This window comes from Varanus komodoensis, unplaced genomic scaffold (genome assembly GCF_004798865.1).
Source record: "Varanus komodoensis strain SLA01 unplaced genomic scaffold, ASM479886v1 scaffold14_1, whole genome shotgun sequence".
Classification (NCBI taxonomy): Eukaryota; Metazoa; Chordata; class Lepidosauria; order Squamata; family Varanidae; genus Varanus; species Varanus komodoensis.
Window position 1 is genome coordinate 637,608 of NW_025335438.1, and position 19,659 is coordinate 657,266.

Consider the following 19,659-nt stretch of genomic DNA (forward strand, 5'->3'; position numbering starts at 1 on the left):
CTTGTGTGTGTGTGTGTGTGTGTGAGAGAGAGAGAGAGAGAGAGAGAGAGAGAGAGAGAGAGAGAGAGAGAGAGAGAATTTTAAACCCGGTTCTCAAAGTGGTGTCCTGGCATGAGACCAGTTTCATTTAATAGAGTCCAGATTGTAAATTACTAATGAAATGATATATACTTACTGGCATCATCCATAAATTCAAAGTCACCACCTAATTCTGCAGTCGTTAAGTGATACTGGCCAGGGTCTGTCAAGGCGCTCAAGATAATCAGCAGTACCACGGCATTGATGATCTGGATATAAAAAGAAAAATCAGAAGACGCAGAGAAGTACACAGTGATGCTCGCAGAAGAGACAAGAGTCCTTATCACAAGAAAGGCCTTCACTGAGCAATACTTCTTCCCAATCTTCTCCCCATTTTCAGAGGACATTCCTTAGCACCCTGCCACATGTTACATGCTTGGGGACAACAGGGGCATAGGGCAAACATGCAGAAATCCCATGCATTTACATAGCCCTGAAGATTATGAGTAACCCAGATAATGGGCAATAGCCCCAGCTGCCCTTATACTAGCAGCCATAACTTCATTCATTCATTCATTCATTCATTCATTCATTCATTCATTCATTCATCTATTTAATCTATTCTATTTTATTGTTTATTCATTGTATTTCTATACTATCCAACAGCTGAAGATCTATTAGTGCAATGGTAATCTGGCCCTTCCGAGAGCACCTAGCTGAACCTATCATTTCCAGAACTGTTTTTAACATCACATCAGCTTTTTATTATATGCTTTATTGGAGAGATCCTGCCTTGAAAGGTGGCCAATAAATAAATAAATGAAAAATGGAATCTAGCCCACTCCAAGCCATAGTCTGTGAGGTTGGCTCCACTGATCTGTCCTGTTCTGCATACACTAGTTTCCAGGGTTCCTCTAGGAAGTGCTAGCTGTCATTTCTACTGGCACAACCTAGCATTGTCTGGCTGTATCACTAGATACAGCTCAAAACCTGGTCAAACACAGGTATACCCTCTTTTATTCTTGTTCAAAAACATGCAGTGGTTTCAGAGACAAGAGCGGTTTCCCCAGTCCTGCTATCATGACTACTGTTGTGATCGCTACAGCATTTTCCCCTTGTTATTTTCCAGAGGTCAAGAAGGATATTGGAATGGCTTTCACTGGTTTGCCACTTCTTTTCACAAATGTGTGCAAGTGTTTTGGTATTTGTTGTTTTGTTTTTAACTTGGTTGGTGGTTTGGATTCATGCAGGTGTAGCACCTCCAACTACCCAAATTTGAAGCCTTGCCTAGACTTAATTTCCTAGTAAATACCTGCTATCACAGCCAGGTTTTAAATGCATTACTTTGCTCTCACTAGATGTCTGTCAAATGGTAAGCTGCCATGCACAACACAAAGGTGCAATGAGAACTTTGCTTGCAAAGAGGGGTTTGCAGCTATGTTACCCCCTTCATATTGTGCTTATTTTTGTCAGCTGTCAAGGTTTAGGGTTTATTTAGTCAGGGTTTCAGACAAAACAAAACGGTCTAAATAGGGTTTCTGACAGGGATATATACAGATTTCCTGGGAGTTGCAATTGTAGAAGGGGAGGGTTAACAAATGCTAGTTGCTACAGAATGGTACTTGAACACTTGGTGAAGCAGCTCTCACTGGTGATGAGCATGGCAATCATGACGAGAGGTTTCTGCTGCTCTTGTGCTGTGGCTTGTTGACAGGGCTACCACAATGGGGTCAGTTTCTGGGGTCTGGATGACATAACGAGAATCCATCATAGCTTGAAGAACCCCTATAGCAAGCCCTGAGTTGACATGGTTGCTTATTGAGGGAGAGCAAGCTACCCTATGGGAAGTGGTCCAAGATACAACAGCCCACAGTAGCTCACAATGGGCTGCCCTCTTGTGCAAATTAAGTGAATGGCTAGTAGTTATGACAGCTATATGCCACCTCCAGGATCAGAGGCTGCGTGCTTCAGAATACCAGGTGTTAGGAAGATAAGTGGGAGAGTGCTGTTGCATGTCATGTCCTTCCCCACTCAGCAGGGGAAGGCTTTCCAGTCCTGCTGGTGGACTCCCAAAGGCATTTGGTTGGCCAAGTGTGGGAAACAGACCTTTGGTTTGATCCAGTGGTGTTCTTCTTTTGTCCTTATTCCAGTATCCTCTGCAATATGCAGGTTCCCCTTCTATGCACATTCATGGATATATGCACATGTACAAACTCTCTCTCTCCCTCTCTCATGTGCGCACACACACAGAAATACATCTTGTCCTAATGCTAACTAGAAATAGAAGTCACCTTTAACAATAGGCTATTCATGCTGCCTCACTAATCCTGTCCATTTCCACGATAAACCCCTATTTATAGCTGATTCCATTCTAACTGACTTGGGGAAGGAGGAAATAATAATAATCCTAATTGAGATTCTTGTGACTGTTTCCAATTCACAGATTACTAATCTGGATAATGTTGATGAGCTGAAGTCCACGAGATCTCAACCGTTGCTAAGCAACCATAGCTGTGCCGGCCTCTATGATGAGGCTGAGCGAGATCTCTCAGAGCTGATTCACCCAGGCTGGTGGCTGTGGGCCAAGGACTAGCTGGCTGGCCTGAGGGTGACTGTGGCTGTACACGCTCCTATAACCCCTCTGACAAACTCAAACTATTATCATCATAATCACTCCTTTAAATCCATATATACTAAAAGCCATCAAGGCAGTGCACTGCAGCTTGTATTATGGGGCATTGGCTTTCCACACAGACACCTGCTAAAGTTCCCTCTTCTGCACAATTATTACAGGCTCCCTCTCCTCTTTTCCTTCTGAACATCCACAGTGGGAAGGGATATACACCTGCCCCCTCACACCTGCATGCACGTGTGCGCACACAGAGAGAGACAGAGAGAGACCTAGGTAGAAAGTCGTTTTGTTGTGACTGTTAAAAAACTGGGAGACAGACACCCTTACTGAACTATTGCAAATCACCCAGAGTTCTGCCAGTTGATCCCAATCTACTTTCTGCCAAGCCCTATCCTGGGTCATATTTGAGAGCAACTGGTATGATTGGTATTACATCCTTGTTGGATGCACCTTATTTATTCTTATTTATTTATTTTTCAATTTATATCCTGCCTTTTTCCTACAAAGGACTCAAGGCAGCTCACATCATTCTCCTCCTCCATCTTATCCCCACAGCAACAACCCTGTGAGGTAGGTTGGGCTGAGAGTCTGTGACTGGCCCAAAGTCACCCAGTTGGCTCCATGGCTGAGCGGGGACTAGAACCCAGATCCTCTGAGTCCCAGTCCCATGCTCTTAACCACTACACCACACTGGCTCTCACAATTTCTCTTATTAGAGAAATTCTACTACGTTTTGTTGCAGAGAAGTATTTCACCTTCGTACAATAAGCAGATTGTTTTCTGGAAGCTTCTCTTTGAAATGGCAGGCTGGGAAACTTACTCACAAGTAGTTCTGCTTAAAAGTATGCATTCCAGCTTATTTGAAATAGGACGCTGAGAACTTGCCTGCCAGAAAAACTGAATCTATTGCTTGATATACAGCAGGGTACAATGCTTTACTTGAAAATAGTTTGTGTTGTGCTTTGATATTGATTTCCACACATGTACAGAACAATAGAGCTGAATGCTACTCAGGATTGTAGCAACATCTTGTCCAGAAGAATTTGTAAGCTTCAAGGTGTTGCCAGATTAAATAATGTTAATATGCCACAATTTCCATAGTGGCATATCTTAGCAAATAGCTATAAACAGAAAAAAGCAACCTGCTGTTCACCAAATGGTTTCAGAAATGGAGGAGGAAGAAAGATAAATCAAAGGCAGAAAGAGCAGACACAAGCACATAAGCAAACAAGCAGGCAGACGGTATTAGCACATAATGGATTAAAGGATGCTGACTGACCCAAAGGATGCTGAATGTTCTGTCTGCCTGCTAGGCAAAATAAGGTGACATGCTGTGGTTATGTAAAGAAGAAGGCTGAGCAAATCGCTTAGCATGTAGTTCAGCACTTCCATTCATCTGCTGCAAAATGCTGAACTCACAAATCTGCAATAAATAACCATCTCATAATTCCCACTATGGGATGTGCACGGTGATAGGTCATTGCTGGGTCTGCATGACTTGCTAAGCCACAGTGGCTATGACGCCGCTATTGCTTAGTGTACTGTCTGAACCCAGTGTGCTTCCTACAGGGTGGTTTGTTTGTGGCTATGAAGCTATGCCCATAAGCCATGGCTTGTGGAGTTTGCTCAACATTCTGCGATTTGGGGTGCTGTCTGCCTAGTAAGTTGTGTGGCAAGAGCAGTGAAAACCTGTTGCCACCCTCGTTTCACAGACAGACTTGCTTTTTGAGGTTTGCCTAGTGACAGATTGCGCTGCATCTGCTGAAGTCCGCCTTCTGTCCCAAACCCTGCAACGAGGCAGCCCACACGCCTTTCCTGTCTTGCTTCACAGCAAAGTGCTTCTCGGCCACCACTTTTCTCCCACTGCAGGTTATCTGCACACCAGGCACAAGCAGGTTGATGGGAAAAGCTCCCTGGATGATCCAGCAAGCACTGGTGCTGAGAGTGGTACTTCCATGGAGATGAAGATGGGAATGGCAGATCCCAGGGGAGGGAATCTGATGGTGGTGTCAGGGGAAAGCAGAAACCCCAAGATGGCGGGGGAGGTTGAGAGAACACAGACAGGTATGCAGGCTGCTTGAGCAAGGGTTTTGGTGGAAAAGTGCTAGTGGGGGATCAGTCCAGAAAAATAACCCTGGGAGGGAAACATAACCAGCTTGTGAAGCCAACCAATAGAGAGAGAGAGAGAGAGAGAAAGGTAGCAGTGTAGCAGCGATGGACCAACGAAGATGAAGTGGTGATGAAGCAGTGATTCAACTGACCAAGTGACACTGATTCTGCTGCGAAGATGCCTGGGATAAGTGATGCTGCCCAGTGGGGTCTGGGGGGGAGAGAGGGGGAAGGAAGCAGAAAACAAACCCGGGGCTAAACAAGCCTGTTGGATGTTCCTACAAAGAAACTATGCTGTGTAGCTTAGCAGCCTTGCAGGTTTGCTCTCTCATGTGAACCCTCCCTCTGTCTCCGGTTTGGTTTGTCAGTCACACTGCATTCTGATGGGGAAAGCGGGGTGATGTGGAGGGGGGGGGAGGGACCAAATAAACAGAATCCAGCCTTGGGGAGAAATTTGACAAGTTTGGGGTAGACAGTTAAGTCTTCAACAGTGGCCAAAGACAAGTGAAAAATAGGCATCTCAGTTTTCATCTGCTTGTACATATAAACTGAATGCTGAAAGGCAAGTCCAGCCTTCCCTCAAGCTGGTGTTCTTCAGAGTATTTAGACTTGAATTCCTACCACCCCATATTAGCATAGTTTGGACTTCAGAGACTTTGTCAAAAACACCTGGAAGATATCTTATCTACAGATATCTTCATCTGCCTACATAGTAATTTTCCACATATTTCTCCAAAGTCTCACTATGTTCAATGGGGCTTACTTCTGGGTAGGTATGCCCATGGGATAACAGCCTAGAGTGGAAATAGCTTTACTCTCTTTTGAGCAACTCTGGAGCCCAGACTGTGAGACACACTATGTTTTGAATTTGACCAAAACTGATTGTACAGCTGGAAAGCATCAAAGCAAAACAAGGGATCACAGTTGAAAACCCAGTCCATGAGAACTGCTTTAATAAACTGCATTGTGTGATACAGATTTATGATCTCTAAAAGATCTGAGAGTTTGGATTCTTTTAAAATAACCTTATAAAAAGAATTCCATTAAAAAGTCTTCTCACGTTTTTTCTTTACAAAGAAGAAAGGGCGAACAACAAACACATGACGGTATGCCAGTGCAATTCAAAAGAATGCTATTTTATACATAGTAGGCGAATACTTGAGTTGACAATGTTGCTTATTTGGGTACACCATTCTCATCTGTGCAACCTAAATAATAGTAGTAGCATTAGTAGTAGTAGTAGCAGTAATAATAATAATAATAATAATAATAATAATAATAATAATAATAATACAGTTCTATATGGACCAGAGTAAAAGAACCTGGACACAGCAGGTGGCCCCAAAATCCCACTAGGATTCCAGCAGGTGAGCGTTAGTTAGGAACAGCACGGCATGTGGGGCTAAAGAGATTTTCCTGATTTGGTCAAGGATCAGAATGGACAAGCAAGTCTGCTAAACAACTCTTTTCTACTGCGATCTCTCATTTCAGTCGCAGAGCTCCAAACTGGCAAAATGTGTAGCCTGTTTCATATCCCTTCATATGCAACCAAGGCATTTAGTTCTGTGGTAAAAATTTTGTTAAAATGCTTCATCTCAAATTGAATGGCTTTTGCACATGCGAAAGCTACCTCGTAGCTAAACTGGATTGAGAAAAATGGTAGCAGAGATTGGAAAGATTCTTTTATGACTAGCTAGAACTGAAATTCATCATCCTGGTTGGTGTTTTAATTATACCAGTCAGGATTCTGCTAATGAAACTCTATCCAGCGCTTATGCAATCCCCTGAAAAAGATTCATCAGCAATACATGTACAAGATGGTTCTTGGTGGCAATGAAGCCTGTCTTACCATCCACCCAGCTCCCCCAATTAATTTGTAGGAAAGGAAACAGCCAGCGTGCAGACGGTGGCTTTGTTCTAAGTCTGCTAATCTCTGCAGCGAAAACTGACATATTTTCATTTATCTGACAGTTTGCCACTGGGCTTCAGAACTGATGCAAGTGACTTCTCAAATGGATGGGTCTCCTTTGAAATATAATTGCAATTGAAAGCCTTTATTTTCTGTGCTTTGAGATGCTTAAGAACATTCAGTAGGGGCTGGAAACAAAAAATGGGTACATCTCAAAAATGCTGTGTTGCATTCCTGACACTGCAATGGTGGAGGATTATGAGCATTCTAAGCTGCCCTTAGTAGAACTAGGAAGGAGTGGCTAGGGGAGGGGAAGAAAGAAAGACAGACTTTAAATAGATCCTTTCTCCCCTCAAATGTTCTCTAAATGCTCTCTAAATGTTTTGGGCTCAGTTCCCACTATCCCCAGCCAACATGGCTAATGATCATAAATGGTGGTGGTTTAAGTCCAAAGCACCCAGACGGCAAATAACTGGGAACAGCTGCAGTAGAAGATCTACTTAGATGTAATATTTTGCATTCTCACGACAACTTTGGGAGGCCCTCTCCTGTCAAGGGCCTGCTCAGGTCATGGAATCCTCCACCGTCTTCCCATTTTTGAAAATTAACTGGGGGATCCTGTTCACCTGGAGACAGTGCTGTGGAGGTAGGCTAAATCTTTCCAATCATCCGAAGGCCTAAAACAACTGTCCTTTAACTGGCAAGTAATAAGCATACAGTTCTCAAATAAAGACAACTAATTGGGAGGAAAAATGTGTCAACTCAATTATGAAATAGAATTTCAGGCAAGGACATGAGTCACTCTAGGCCAGCCTTTCCTGCCCTGGAGCCACCAGGTATATTGGACTGCAATCCCCAGCATTTTTCTGGCTACCATGTGCTGTCTAGCACTTCAGGAAAGCACCTAAAGGGTGCACCAAACCAGCAGATTTATTCACAATCCACTACTGTTAATGATCTGGTTTGCACATAACTTTTAACTTATGATTTATTTTCCTAACCAAGTCTTGTCTAGCAGAAGATCAAATAAACTGGTTTATTTTCTCAGTTGCTAGGTTGTTTCCTTCCTCCTTTGCCTACTCCCCGTCTGTATCTCAAATGCTTCCACTGATCATTGGTACTGGCATGTTTCTTTTACCACTCTGTCATTAGCCTGACAAAACAATCCGTGGTTCTGGATTCCTGTGTAACAACAACCCATGGTTTAAACAATCCAGAGTTCACAGCCTGACAATAAACCATGGGTTCTCTTGCTGGATTATTCATGGTTAAAAAAACATGGTTTGTAAGCATGACTGGGTTCGTATCATGACAGCCCAGATAGCAAAACATTTAGAGATTGTGGCTCCAAACTCTTTAGGTCTATAAAGGTCAACCTTGACTTGAGCCTGGAAACAGACTGGAAGCTTGTCCCACTGATGAAGCATTGGCATCATGTGATCATATCAACAAGTCTACACAAAGCATTGTGTGTTTGCATTCCCTCATTCACAGATGTTTGACGGGCTTTTCACAATGCCACCCTCCTCCCAGGGGTCTCTCCTGAGTTTTCAATCATCTCGGGGTGGGGGCTAGTTGGTGCCATTATTTACTACAGAGACCTAGAAATTTTTGAAATTCCACCTTCTGTATAATGTAACATATCTGAAGATATAACAAAGCAGAGAGGAAACCCCTGAGAAAAATATTGTGTGATGTATGCCCTGATCTTCCTGCAAAGAGAACAGAGCAGCAGCCTTGGCAAAACGCCAGACCACATGCCTCAGGTAGTCATGACGCTAGTCAGTAGCTTAGTAACTCTATTTTGAACAAACTCAAGTATCCAAAACACTTTCAAAGGTAACCCACACACACATTGCAGAAATTGAGCCAGGAGGTTACCAAAGCATGGATAACTGTCACCAGGCTATCTCTGTCCAGATAGGTTTCATGAACACAAATATGTAATAATCCACATGACTACCTCCAGATAGTCACTAAAGATCAACAATCAGTGCACACCAGGAAAAGAGGATTACATTTTCCCTACCTATTCATTTGCTTCCTGAAGTTCCATCTGCCCTGCCCCCTGAGCGGAGATTAAAAAAGAAAGCAGTCTCTATAGGAGGCATTTTTCTTTCCTTAATCCGCATGTAAGGTGTATGGGTAAATAATCTGGAGAGGAAACGGGAAGGGGGAAGTTTAATCCTCTCCTTGGTTGGGCACTGCTTCCAATCCAAATTCAGGCCATACCCACTTAGTCTAAAGTTAAGAAAAAGGTAAGGCTCAGCTACACACTGAACTTAACATTTAAAGTAATCCGTGTTATCATATGAGCCACTATTGATTGAGTACCACTTGGCAGGAATCCAGAATGGCAAAACTGGGCTGCAGCTGGACAGATCAATAGCCCTCTCTTTGCATTTTGCAAGATATTTGTCAAGGGCTGCTCGCTCTCTGTCTGTCTGTCTGTATCTCTCTCAACTTTTCTCCCTTTCCTTTGCAGCAGATCTGGACTAGAGGCTTCTAACTAGAGTCTCTATTATGTTGAAGCTGGCTAGCCAAGACTTGCTTTGTGATATAAACAGGATAATAGAAAGGTTATTATCAAGAGACATCCATTGTGTTTAAGCCCTCTGATTGTGGAAAACAACACAATGGCCCACAGACTGGAATCATTCAATATATATTCCAATCCCCAAGAGAGGCAAAAGAATGCAGCAGCCATAGGATCGTCGCATCAATCTCCTACGCAAGCAAAATAATGCTCAAAGTGTTGCAACAAAGAATAGTATCCTATATAAAGTGAGAAATGCCAGATGTCCAAAGCTGGATTCTGAAAAGCAAGAGGCACTTGAGATCATTAGGCAAATACATGTTTTGTTTTGTTTTATTTATTTTTATTTAAAACATTTATATGCTGTCCTTTACGACATCTCAGGACTATTGGCTACTGGAATGCACCAAAGAATTTCAGAAAAAAGATCAGCATATGCTTTATAAACTATAGCAAAGCCTTTGACTGTGTGAATCATGAAAGGTGATGGATGGAATGAGATTGAAAGAAAGCACTTGATTGTCCTAATGCATAACCTGTATCACAGACAAGACGCTAAGAGTTAGGTCAGAAAATGGAGAAACAGAATGGTTTCCCATAAGCAAAGGTGCCAGACACGGATGTATTTTATCTTCCTGTCTGTTCAATATGAATGCAGTACATAACCCAAGGAAAGCTATATTAGAATCAGGAGGAGGAGTGAAAATTGGCAGAAGAAACACCACTAATTTTAAATATGCAGATGATATCATACTACTGGCAGAAAGCAGCAATGATTTGAAATGACTCCTGATAAAAGTGGAGGGAGATAGCACAAAAGCAAAGCTGCAGCGGAATATTAAGAAAATTAAAAACATGTCCACAGAAGAATTATAGAACTTTACTGTTTAATAATGAAGAAATCAAAATTGTGAAAGATTTCACATACCTTAGCTCAGTCATCAGTTTAAGGGAGACTGCAGCCAAGAAATTCAAAAAAGACTGAGACTTGAGCAGCAGTGAAGAGATGAGAAAAGATCATCAAGTGTAAGGATATTTCACTGGAGACCAAGATCATCCACATGATTGTATTCCTCTTTGTATTTCACACTATATATGGTGTGAAAGGTGGACAGCGAAGAAAACTGACAGGGAAAGTTGGTGCATTTGAAGGATGGTGCTGAAGGAAAGCTTTGCAAGTACCCTGGACTGACAGAAAGACAAACAAGTGGGTCCTAGCCAAGGCTCTCTCTAGAAGCAAAAATGACAAAATTGAGGCTGTCATAATTTGGATACATGATGAGAAGGAAAGACTCGCTGGGGAAGACAATAATGTTAGGAAAAGCCAAAAGGAAAGACCAGATATGAGACAGATTGAATCCATAAAGGAAGCCACAGCCTTGAACTCAGAAGAGCTGAATAGACATTTTGGAGGGCATTCATTCAGAGGGCTGCCATAGGTCAAAGACAACTTGATGGCATGTAACATACACAATTGTGGAGTTATTTCTTGCCCATACCAGTAGTGGATTCCAAATTTAATTTTCCTCCTCTCTTCCCCAGCAAATGAAGATGGCGCTACCCTCAGAGAGGTTCACACTACTTAATTTGTCTGCTCCTTTGACCTGATGTGAAACCCCTAGGCTGAGAAAGTCACACTGCTCTGCCTCTTACTCGCCATGTCCCATCATGTCTCCTCTTGAACCAGAGGTGGTCTGATTCTCATCAGTCTTATCTCAAAGTTTGCTGGCCATGGTATCTGAGCTAAATATCCCAACCAATTCAGATTCGTAGTCTTAAATACCTTCCCTAGAACGATGTATTTTGGGTGAAGTAGGTCCAATCCCTACAGTATTTTTCATTTGGAAGAATGAATGAGACAAGCAGTAGATCAGGAGGAACATTCAAGTACAGCAATCTCTCTCAACAGCTATGGTGAAGCATTGCCAGGTCATCAGCTTCTCTTTTTGCTTGCCACAAAGCCAGACTAGAGGATCCACACCCTCAAGTAATTAAGTTATTAGTACCTGAAACAACTATCTCCACCTAGGAAAATGGTGCAAGGCTAACCACTCTTGGAACATGCTTCCAAGTAAGAATGACAGACCTGCAGAAGCAGCGTCATTTGGGAACATAACCCAGACCTTTCACTTTGAACATGCCATCTTATCCTCTGGGGACATAAAGCTTCCTTGGCAGAACAGGCTACTGTTCACCAGTGAATGATCACAATAAATATTTGATTGTTATTAACCTAATCACAGTGTGCTCCTGAATACAAAGAACTAATTATGAATAGCATTATGTTTCAGGGTTCTCAATCTTGGAGGAAGGGCTGATTTGATCACAAAGTTAAGTGCTGAGCAGTTGCAAACATTACTTAAATGTTTAAAAGCCATCAACCTATGCATGCTGCACACACCTATTTAATGTATATATGAAAATAATAAAAATGCTATCATTCCATGACATACATAAGCACTCCCAAGTGGGGCCTCAGGTATTATACACCTGAAAGGGATGATGCAGGCTGCAAATTACAAGCGGATCCACTCCATCACCCTCCAAATTAATGTTTCAACCAAGAACTGGCATCCATAACGGTATGGAGCAACAAGAGAGTTAAAGTTAGCTTGTCTGTAATAGCATGCAGGAAGACTCTAATGAAAAAGATCAGATGGCCACTGATGGGAAAAATGAGAACTGGAGCCCTGGAAGTTCTGCTGCCAGTCTGAGCAGTCACTATCAGGCTATACTGACAAATATTCTGACCTGAAATAAAGTAATTTGGTATGCTTCCTTGGTACAGTGTGACAGAGTGACAGAGAATGGTAGGTCAAAAGGTATGGGAAGAACGATCTATATACATCTATCAGATAAACATTGTGCTACATGTACCTGCTGAGTCTAGAGCTAGGTAAGGAGCTGTGGCTCAGTGGCTGAGCACATGCTTTGAATGGAGGAGGTCCCGCATTCAATGCCTCATTCACCACTTCTGGCTAGGAAAGATTCTGCCCGTCAGGGTCAGCTGGGCTAGGCAAAGCAATTTGTGAGATAGCCTCTCGTATTCCAGTCCAAAAGGGAGCTCCCGCATAAAGCAGACACATCCCTCTGCACTGGAATTTGAGAACCTTCTTTCTTAGCATGACAGTCACCCCATCAGGAAATCACTGAACTCTGCCTCCTTTATGAAAAGGCCAGGGTGCTTTGATGAAAGAGCCATCTCAAGAAATTAACTTAATGGAAAATTTGCTCAGGGCAACCGTCTGCACATACAAAGCACGCATAAGCAGGAACAAAGAAAACACTATCCAATTTCTTTCAGAAAGAAGATAGCATTGGCTATATAATTACCAAGACACAGGTCTACAAGCAGCAGGTAATATTACTAGCCAGACATCATTAGTAAATGAATGTTCACAGGTGAAGAAGAGCAAGATTGTTCTCTATGCACAACAAGCTGGGTACAAGAATTCCACTTCCATAGCTGGGATTACTATAGCACCCACTGGGAGCCCAGGCAAGCATGCAGCCAGGTCCAGGGCTTAAATCAAGCAAGACTGGGTCTGGCTGATGTCTGAATGGGAGACTGCCTGTGAAGCCTAACTAGACCACTTTGACTTTTTCAGAAAGATAGGATATCAATAGCTCAAAGAAGGATGGCTGGGGTCCTTAATTAATTGGACAACAGCAGCTATGCTATGCAATTTCTCAGGCCAATTTCTCAGCAAATCATTCCATTTATAGCAGTGATGGGTAACTGCTAGAAGTTGGCCTCTATCACTGACCACTGGCTGTGCAGGCTGTACATGATGAGTGTTGCAGCCCAACCGCAACTGGAGAACAGCACCCTCCCCATTCTTGCTTTACACAACCAGTATTGCAGGGATAGAGGGTGCCTCAATGCACCCAGAAGTGTTAAACGCTGTACTCCCATGAACACAGTTCTGATTGACTACATCTCAAGAACCACCTGTTTCTCCTGTTGGCCATTTGCTGTAGGTCTGTTCCATATCTTTCATGAGCAGTGCTTTTGAAACCTGGAATGTATTCTTAAATATGGAGAAAGGAAACTGAAAGGAAGTTATTTGTTCCAAGTCAGCCGGCCAAGTGATTTGTTCCAAGGGATGATGACTGATCTATTTACTCCTCAGCATTCTTTTAAACTGTTTGCATTAGTAGAAGTAGTAATCTCTTGTTTCCAGAAGAATTTATACAAGATGCTTTTCCTAGCTATTAACACTTAAAAAAACCCAACATAATGTTGTAGGGTTTGCCTGTAGCTCATTGGAGCAGCACATGATTTGCATGCAGAAGATTCTAGGTTCAACCTCTGAAGTCTCCAGGGTAGCCTGGGAAATCTCCCATCAGCCCTTGAACAAAATTGAACTAGGCGGGTGGTGGACCACTGGGCTTGGCAGAAGGGCAGCTTCTTATGTTCCTAATGCCACTCTGTCCTTTTAAGTCAAACCTTTGTCCTCCAGCTTCTCCCTCCTTGCTTTTCTCTCATTCGCCAAATTCTGATAGGCTAAAATTAAAGTTTCTGAGCAACAGCTGTTCTCAAAGCCAACATGCTGGGTGGAACCCAATATCCCATGAGCTCCAGAAGTCAACCTGGGGCTTCCACAACCGATGCAATTAGGTGTTGCTAACAGCAAGCAGCCGTGTGCCTGCACAACGCTGCCCCCTCGGCCCCCTGCCTCCATCATTCTAGTGCTTTCTGCCACTGCTGCCCTCTTACACGGGGAGCCAAAGTGATGGCTTTAGGAAGGCTATGTTCTGTTCAGGTTTTACCAGAGGAATCAGAGGGAAATTACTGAGGTTCAGCAGGATGAGCAGTATACTTTCCTAGCATCTAAAAGTCAAAACAGTTTCTTGCAAGAATGCCGAGACCTCAAGGCCTTTGACTTGTTAGGAAGAGCACCAAAGATAATGATTTGAAGCTGCTTTCCCCAGTTATTCCATAGGTAATACAAGCCTTTCCTGTGAAAATAAAATTGTTTGCCTTAGCAGAACAGTTTTTTTCCCTGGAAGGCGTGAGCCTGGGTGCATCCTAACAAACTCTGCCACAGTGGGAGAGAAGAGCCACAGAAAATACAAGGCAAGAGGCCTTGCCTTTCATTCTCATCCTGGGAGGAGAAGTTGACCCTTCACTTACCCAAGCTCCAACAGGCAACCTTTTTGGGGCAGCACCCAGGGCAGTGTCTTAAAACGCCAAATGTCTCTGATCTAAAAAGTCTGCCTGCTCCTGCAATAGCTAGCTGGGTGGGTGCGTGGGATGGTCAAAGGATCTGAGCTGGTATAAGGCATTTCCCAATACTGTTACATGCAACACACCTGTATGCCAAATCAACACTGGCTATAGCATAAATCATTTTCCATCCTAAAGAAATATTCACCAGGGATGAATTCCAGACTAAAAGGTCATCTCAACATCATAACAACTGTGCCATATTAATGAAGCCATCACATGCCTACTTCACATCTAAAGTGCTCATTCATAAATATTTGTTAAAGCTTCTTAAAAAGAGGTCCCAAGGCCAGCTGTTCTTGGATCAGATATTTTGTTGGCATGCCAGGTTGTAAATGCATGCAGTTCTAGAAAAAAGCTTTTTACAGTGCAGCATAAAACTAAAGTTTTACAACCACATCAGAGGCTCATTAATAAAATTAAAAGCATGGGAAAGGCAGGGGTGAGGGGAGGACTCTTCTAGTCCTATAAATATTTCAGATATTATCACATGAGCCTGGTAATGATTTCATTTAGCTTTAGTATATTAATTGAAAATGCAATAAAAACCTAACTCAATTTACCATTTACTTTGTGGTGTAATGTGTACTTTATCGGATTCCAGCAATTCTACAGGATTTCTAGTACATCACTGTCCATTTGGTCGTAAGTATCTAGGGTTGTGATCAGTGTTAGTTTGACTATCAATTTCAGTGAGTCTGCTTTAAGCAGGAGTGACACTGGATACAACTCAAAGACTCATATAATTAGCCAGTGTCCAAAAGCCAACAATTGCCATCATTTTTCAAGGTTATTGTTTTAAATTGTCCAATTAATAAATCCACTCATCATATGCACTGTTCCCTGGTGTCATTTCTGGAATACAAAATACCGGGCAGCCTTGATTCCCAAGGCTGTTCGATTATGCGTACCAGGTGACAAAGACAATACTTGGCATCAAGTGCCAATTCCAAAATCTAATCACTGACTTCTCAGAAGTGGATGCCTCTAATAGCCAGCAAAGTGTGCCAAATTGTAACGGAAAATGCGCACTGGAACAGATCCAGTCTCCTTCGCTTCCTGCCCCACCTTCAGATTTGTTATATGCTGCTGAATGCCTAATTAATTCATGGTATATTGAATCCCACTTCCTCTCAGACTTGGACTCATAAGAGAGGTGTATTTTTAATAGGCACTTGCACAACTTGACAGGAGCTAAAACCACCATGGCCTCTTAAAAAAAGGAAGCATAGGTTACCTGAATGAAACAAGAACACCTACACATTAAAAGCAAGCCATCCTTTGAGTTGGATTGGATTCTGTATGCAATTTGTCATTCTCGTGGCCTCTGTATTCTTTACTTGATGGCCCATTTGGGAAGGAAACTGCCTGTGGACTTATGAAGAGACTTACTGTATCTTATAAAGAATTATGTTGCTAATAATACATCTCTTGAGAGGGTTATCTCTCCAGAAATAACCGCGCTTCTGAAAAGCAGCATTAGCTGCTGAAGTCAGCATCCCGCAGAAGTACAGTGAAAAGATGCCCAACAGTTAGAAAGGGAAATGAGCCAAAGTTAAGAGGCGATGAGCCAAGATAATGGGAGCAAGGGTGAGTGGAGACAGAAGATGGGTGACAGAATTACTGCAAGTAGCAAAAATAAGATACCACTACTGAATCTTCCATTTTTGAGTAGATGCAGTGGAGGGAAGGATGAGAAAACCTGTAGCAAGTTCTGCTTTTTCACTGTCTTTTCAACCTATGGAGTTGCGACCACAAGTAGTGATGGCCACCAGTGTTGTAGCAATACCTGTAATATCTGAGAGAGTATACTGGTTGCTGGATGCTATTACACTTAAGCTCTGCTTATGGGTTTCCCACAGGCAGCTGGATGGTCCCTGTTTGAACAGCATGCTGGACAAGATGGACCCTAAATCTGATCCAGCAGTAGGATATAACACTTTCTTCTGAAAAGGAGCATCAGCTGTCAGTGCCAGGGCCCCAAAGTCAGCATCCCGCTGAGGAATGGTGAAGAGATGCTGAACCAGTAAGAAACACTAACAAGCCAAGTCTGTATGATCACCACATCTTAAATGTAACCCAACAACAAGCGATAGGTTATTTGAAGGTTGCTTTCCTCTCAGGTAAGACATGCTACCTGAGTTCAAGTGAAGCAGTGCCTGGACAGGTAATTATGCAAATAGCATCTAGTACACACCACAGTTTAAAGAAGTGACCATAACTAATTTCAGCCATAGTAATCATGCAAAGCAGGCCATTGTTAAGAGGAAACAAGTCAAGATAATGGAAACAGGCAAAATGTAGGACATTTGTGAACAAGTGGAATGCCAACCTATGATGCACTGAAACTCAGGTGTCCAAAACAGAAGCTCTGCAACTCATGGCCCTCCATATATGTTGGCTTACAGGTCCCATTATCCTTAGGCAGGATAACCAATGATGGGAGGGAGGATGGGGACTGTAGGCCAAAACATCTGGAAAGCCGTAAGTTCCCCCAAACTGATCTGAAACATATTGCTATAGGAACACTATACAAAACCACTCAATTTTTAATATACATTCTCCAGAAAATTTTGAGACCTAAGTGAAAAGTGTGTACTAGTGTCACTTTATGTTCCAGAATGATAATACTCCAAGTTGAATCCAACCTCTTATGGTAACTTTTTTATAGACAAAACAGCAAAACTTGCAAGGCACAGGAACAATTTAAAAGCCCTCTTACATTTTTGCTATTAGATCCTAACAAGTATTAGAAATATAAAGTGTAGAGATGCAGAGCCATTTCTCCCTATGATACATACTTAACATCCCTCATATGGCTCAACTTGTGCCCCTCCAGATGTTTCAGTCTGCAACTTCCGTCCGCAGCCAACACAGTCAATGATGATGGATGACTGGAGTTGTCTCTCTCCAGAGATTTTGACCTAAACCTCACCCTGGCCTTTGTCTGTGCTGTATTTTCTTGACCAGCCTTCTCCAATGTGCTTAGACAGCAATTTCAATCAGCCGGCATGGCAATAAACAGGGATGATGGTGTTTGTAGTCCAAAACTTCTGGTGGTTCTAGGCACACAACCAAATCTTCAAATTTATACCCAGGTGTGTATTTACACAGGAGGTATTTTAATTAAAATATCCACAACAATTTTAAAGTACAACAAAAAGCAAAGCATTTTAAAAAGCAGTAGCAAAATATATTTTAAAGCTTTAAAATCATATAGAGAGGATAGCAATATATCAGGTTAAGACTACAAACACCCAACCATTACACATAATTATTTATACAACCCTTTTAATTTATGTGCTTTACAATCTTCATCGCATTCCTGCTCACAATCTTGAGATCCATGCCACCTTTTTACAGATGAAGAACAAAGGCACAAAAGTGACTTACTAATGTATGGAAGAGCTCAAACATAAACCTAAATATTCCAGATCCAAATTCAACTCTTCCATCCACCTCTTCATTGTAAAAATAGAATATAACTCAGAGCCAATGTATAATATTAAACGTCAATTCCAAAATGCAAAGAAGAGCTTTTTGGTGCATTCCACTAAATGCCTTTTCAGATAATGGGTTGAATCAAAACTTAGTCATACCCTGACTAGAGCCATTAAACTGAACAGGTCTTTGATCATGATGATTTTCAATTCCATTTATTTTGATGAGTTTGCATGACCAAGATGTTTCTGTTTTTTCTGGTCAATGAAAGAAATGGACGTGTTATTCTTTTGTTTTGGGAGAAGCATGCAAACTTTAATTCAGAGATAAACCTTTTGTTCCCTGAAGAATGATGCTGCTGAAGAGCAGTAGGTTCTCCTCATCTTTATACTTCCACTGCCATTATGAGGGTGGGGACCAATGCTTGTAGCATCCCTGGCAATGCAACCCCAAATCTATACAACGCTGTGATCTTTTAAAGAGCTGTACTTTTCTGTTTGGTAATCTTATTTAGAGGTCAAGCACCATGTCTACCCCCAGCCCCACTGCACTGCTCTGGAATGTGGACCCTTATACAGGTCTCCAAAATAAAAGGAAAATTTATTTATTTATTAATTACTGACTTTATATTCTGCTTAATCAATGGTCCAACAGGACTCTCTGAGTGGAAGTTTTCAAGCTCGCCAGATCTCTTCAACAGGGAAAGCAGCTGTAAGCCAGGGTGGGCGACAAGTGACTTCATGCTGAAATCGCCATGTCTGTGCTTTCAAAATCCCAACGTGGAGTCTCTTGTGCTCATTGCAGAGACTCAGGGCTGCCTCTTAGGCAGTCCGAAGAAAAAGGGCGTATGCATAAAGGAGAGGCCACAGGTCCAGCCAGGCACATTGGGGCATTTTGCTGCCTAAAGAGCAGCAGCTGCGGGTGGTCCCTCCCTCAAGGACACACCGCCCAAGGCTCGCCAAACGGTTTGCTGCAATTCATGCAAGCAGAAATGAATATGTGAAAATCCAGCAAGCATTTCCCCCCTTCCCAGGCAGTGAAAACACACAATGAATCTGGCATTAAATCCTATGCAGCATAAACCGACTGAAATGAACGAAAGCCACAACTGTCCCAGAGAGTGGTCTGATGGCACGTGGAACAGCCATGGGATGGAAGCTAAACAGATCTGAGTCTGCCCGCTGCTTGGAGGGGGGACCACCTAGGATGCCTCTAGCCTCTTCAGGCTCAACGATGCAAGGAATGGGGACATAAAGGCAATAAATGAAGCAGCCACGACTAACTTGCGACGCTCCGCGTGGGGGGGGGGGGGCGAACGGGTGCCACCCCATAATAATCGGTGAAATCAAAGTCGTTGTCCCCGAGGGGCGCCTGGAGAGGCAGAGAGGGAGAAAGCCGCTGCCGCGACCGGCTCTTTGTTGGGGCGGAGGGGGAGCCACTCCAGCAGGAGCGAGAGGAGAGGGCCCACCAGCGCACGAGTGTGCTACCCGGGGCCGGTATCGCACGGACCCGGACCTCCTCGGGAAAGGAGGCAGGAGAAAAGGAGCCGCCCAGCGGCAGGCTGGCGCCGAGCTGCTCCTCCCGGCCCGCTTCGCCCTCCATCGCGGGCCCTGCACCCGGGACCCTCCCGCCTCCCGCACGGTAGAATGAGCCCCGCGCCACTTACCAAGTACCAGATGCCCAGGATGATGGTGCCGGTGCGGACATGGCAGCACAAGCAGCAGCTGTTGGAGTAGAAGCGAGCCCAAGGGGAGCTCATCATCTTCATCGCGTTCTCCCGGGCT

General features: G+C 43.1%; 1 protein-coding gene across 1 annotated transcript in view; it reads right to left on the minus strand.

Annotated features, from left to right (window-relative positions):
* The window catches only part of LAPTM4B (lysosomal protein transmembrane 4 beta), a 44,711-nt gene extending 25,052 nt beyond the window's left edge, over positions 1-19,659 (minus strand). Inside the window, exons 1-2 of the mRNA XM_044423916.1 lie at positions 19,542-19,659; positions 176-287 (exon numbers count right to left, since the gene is read on the minus strand). Coding sequence (XP_044279851.1) covers positions 176-287; positions 19,542-19,643 — 214 coding nt within the window. The 5' untranslated portion in view covers positions 19,644-19,659. The remainder of the gene's footprint in view (positions 1-175; positions 288-19,541) is intronic.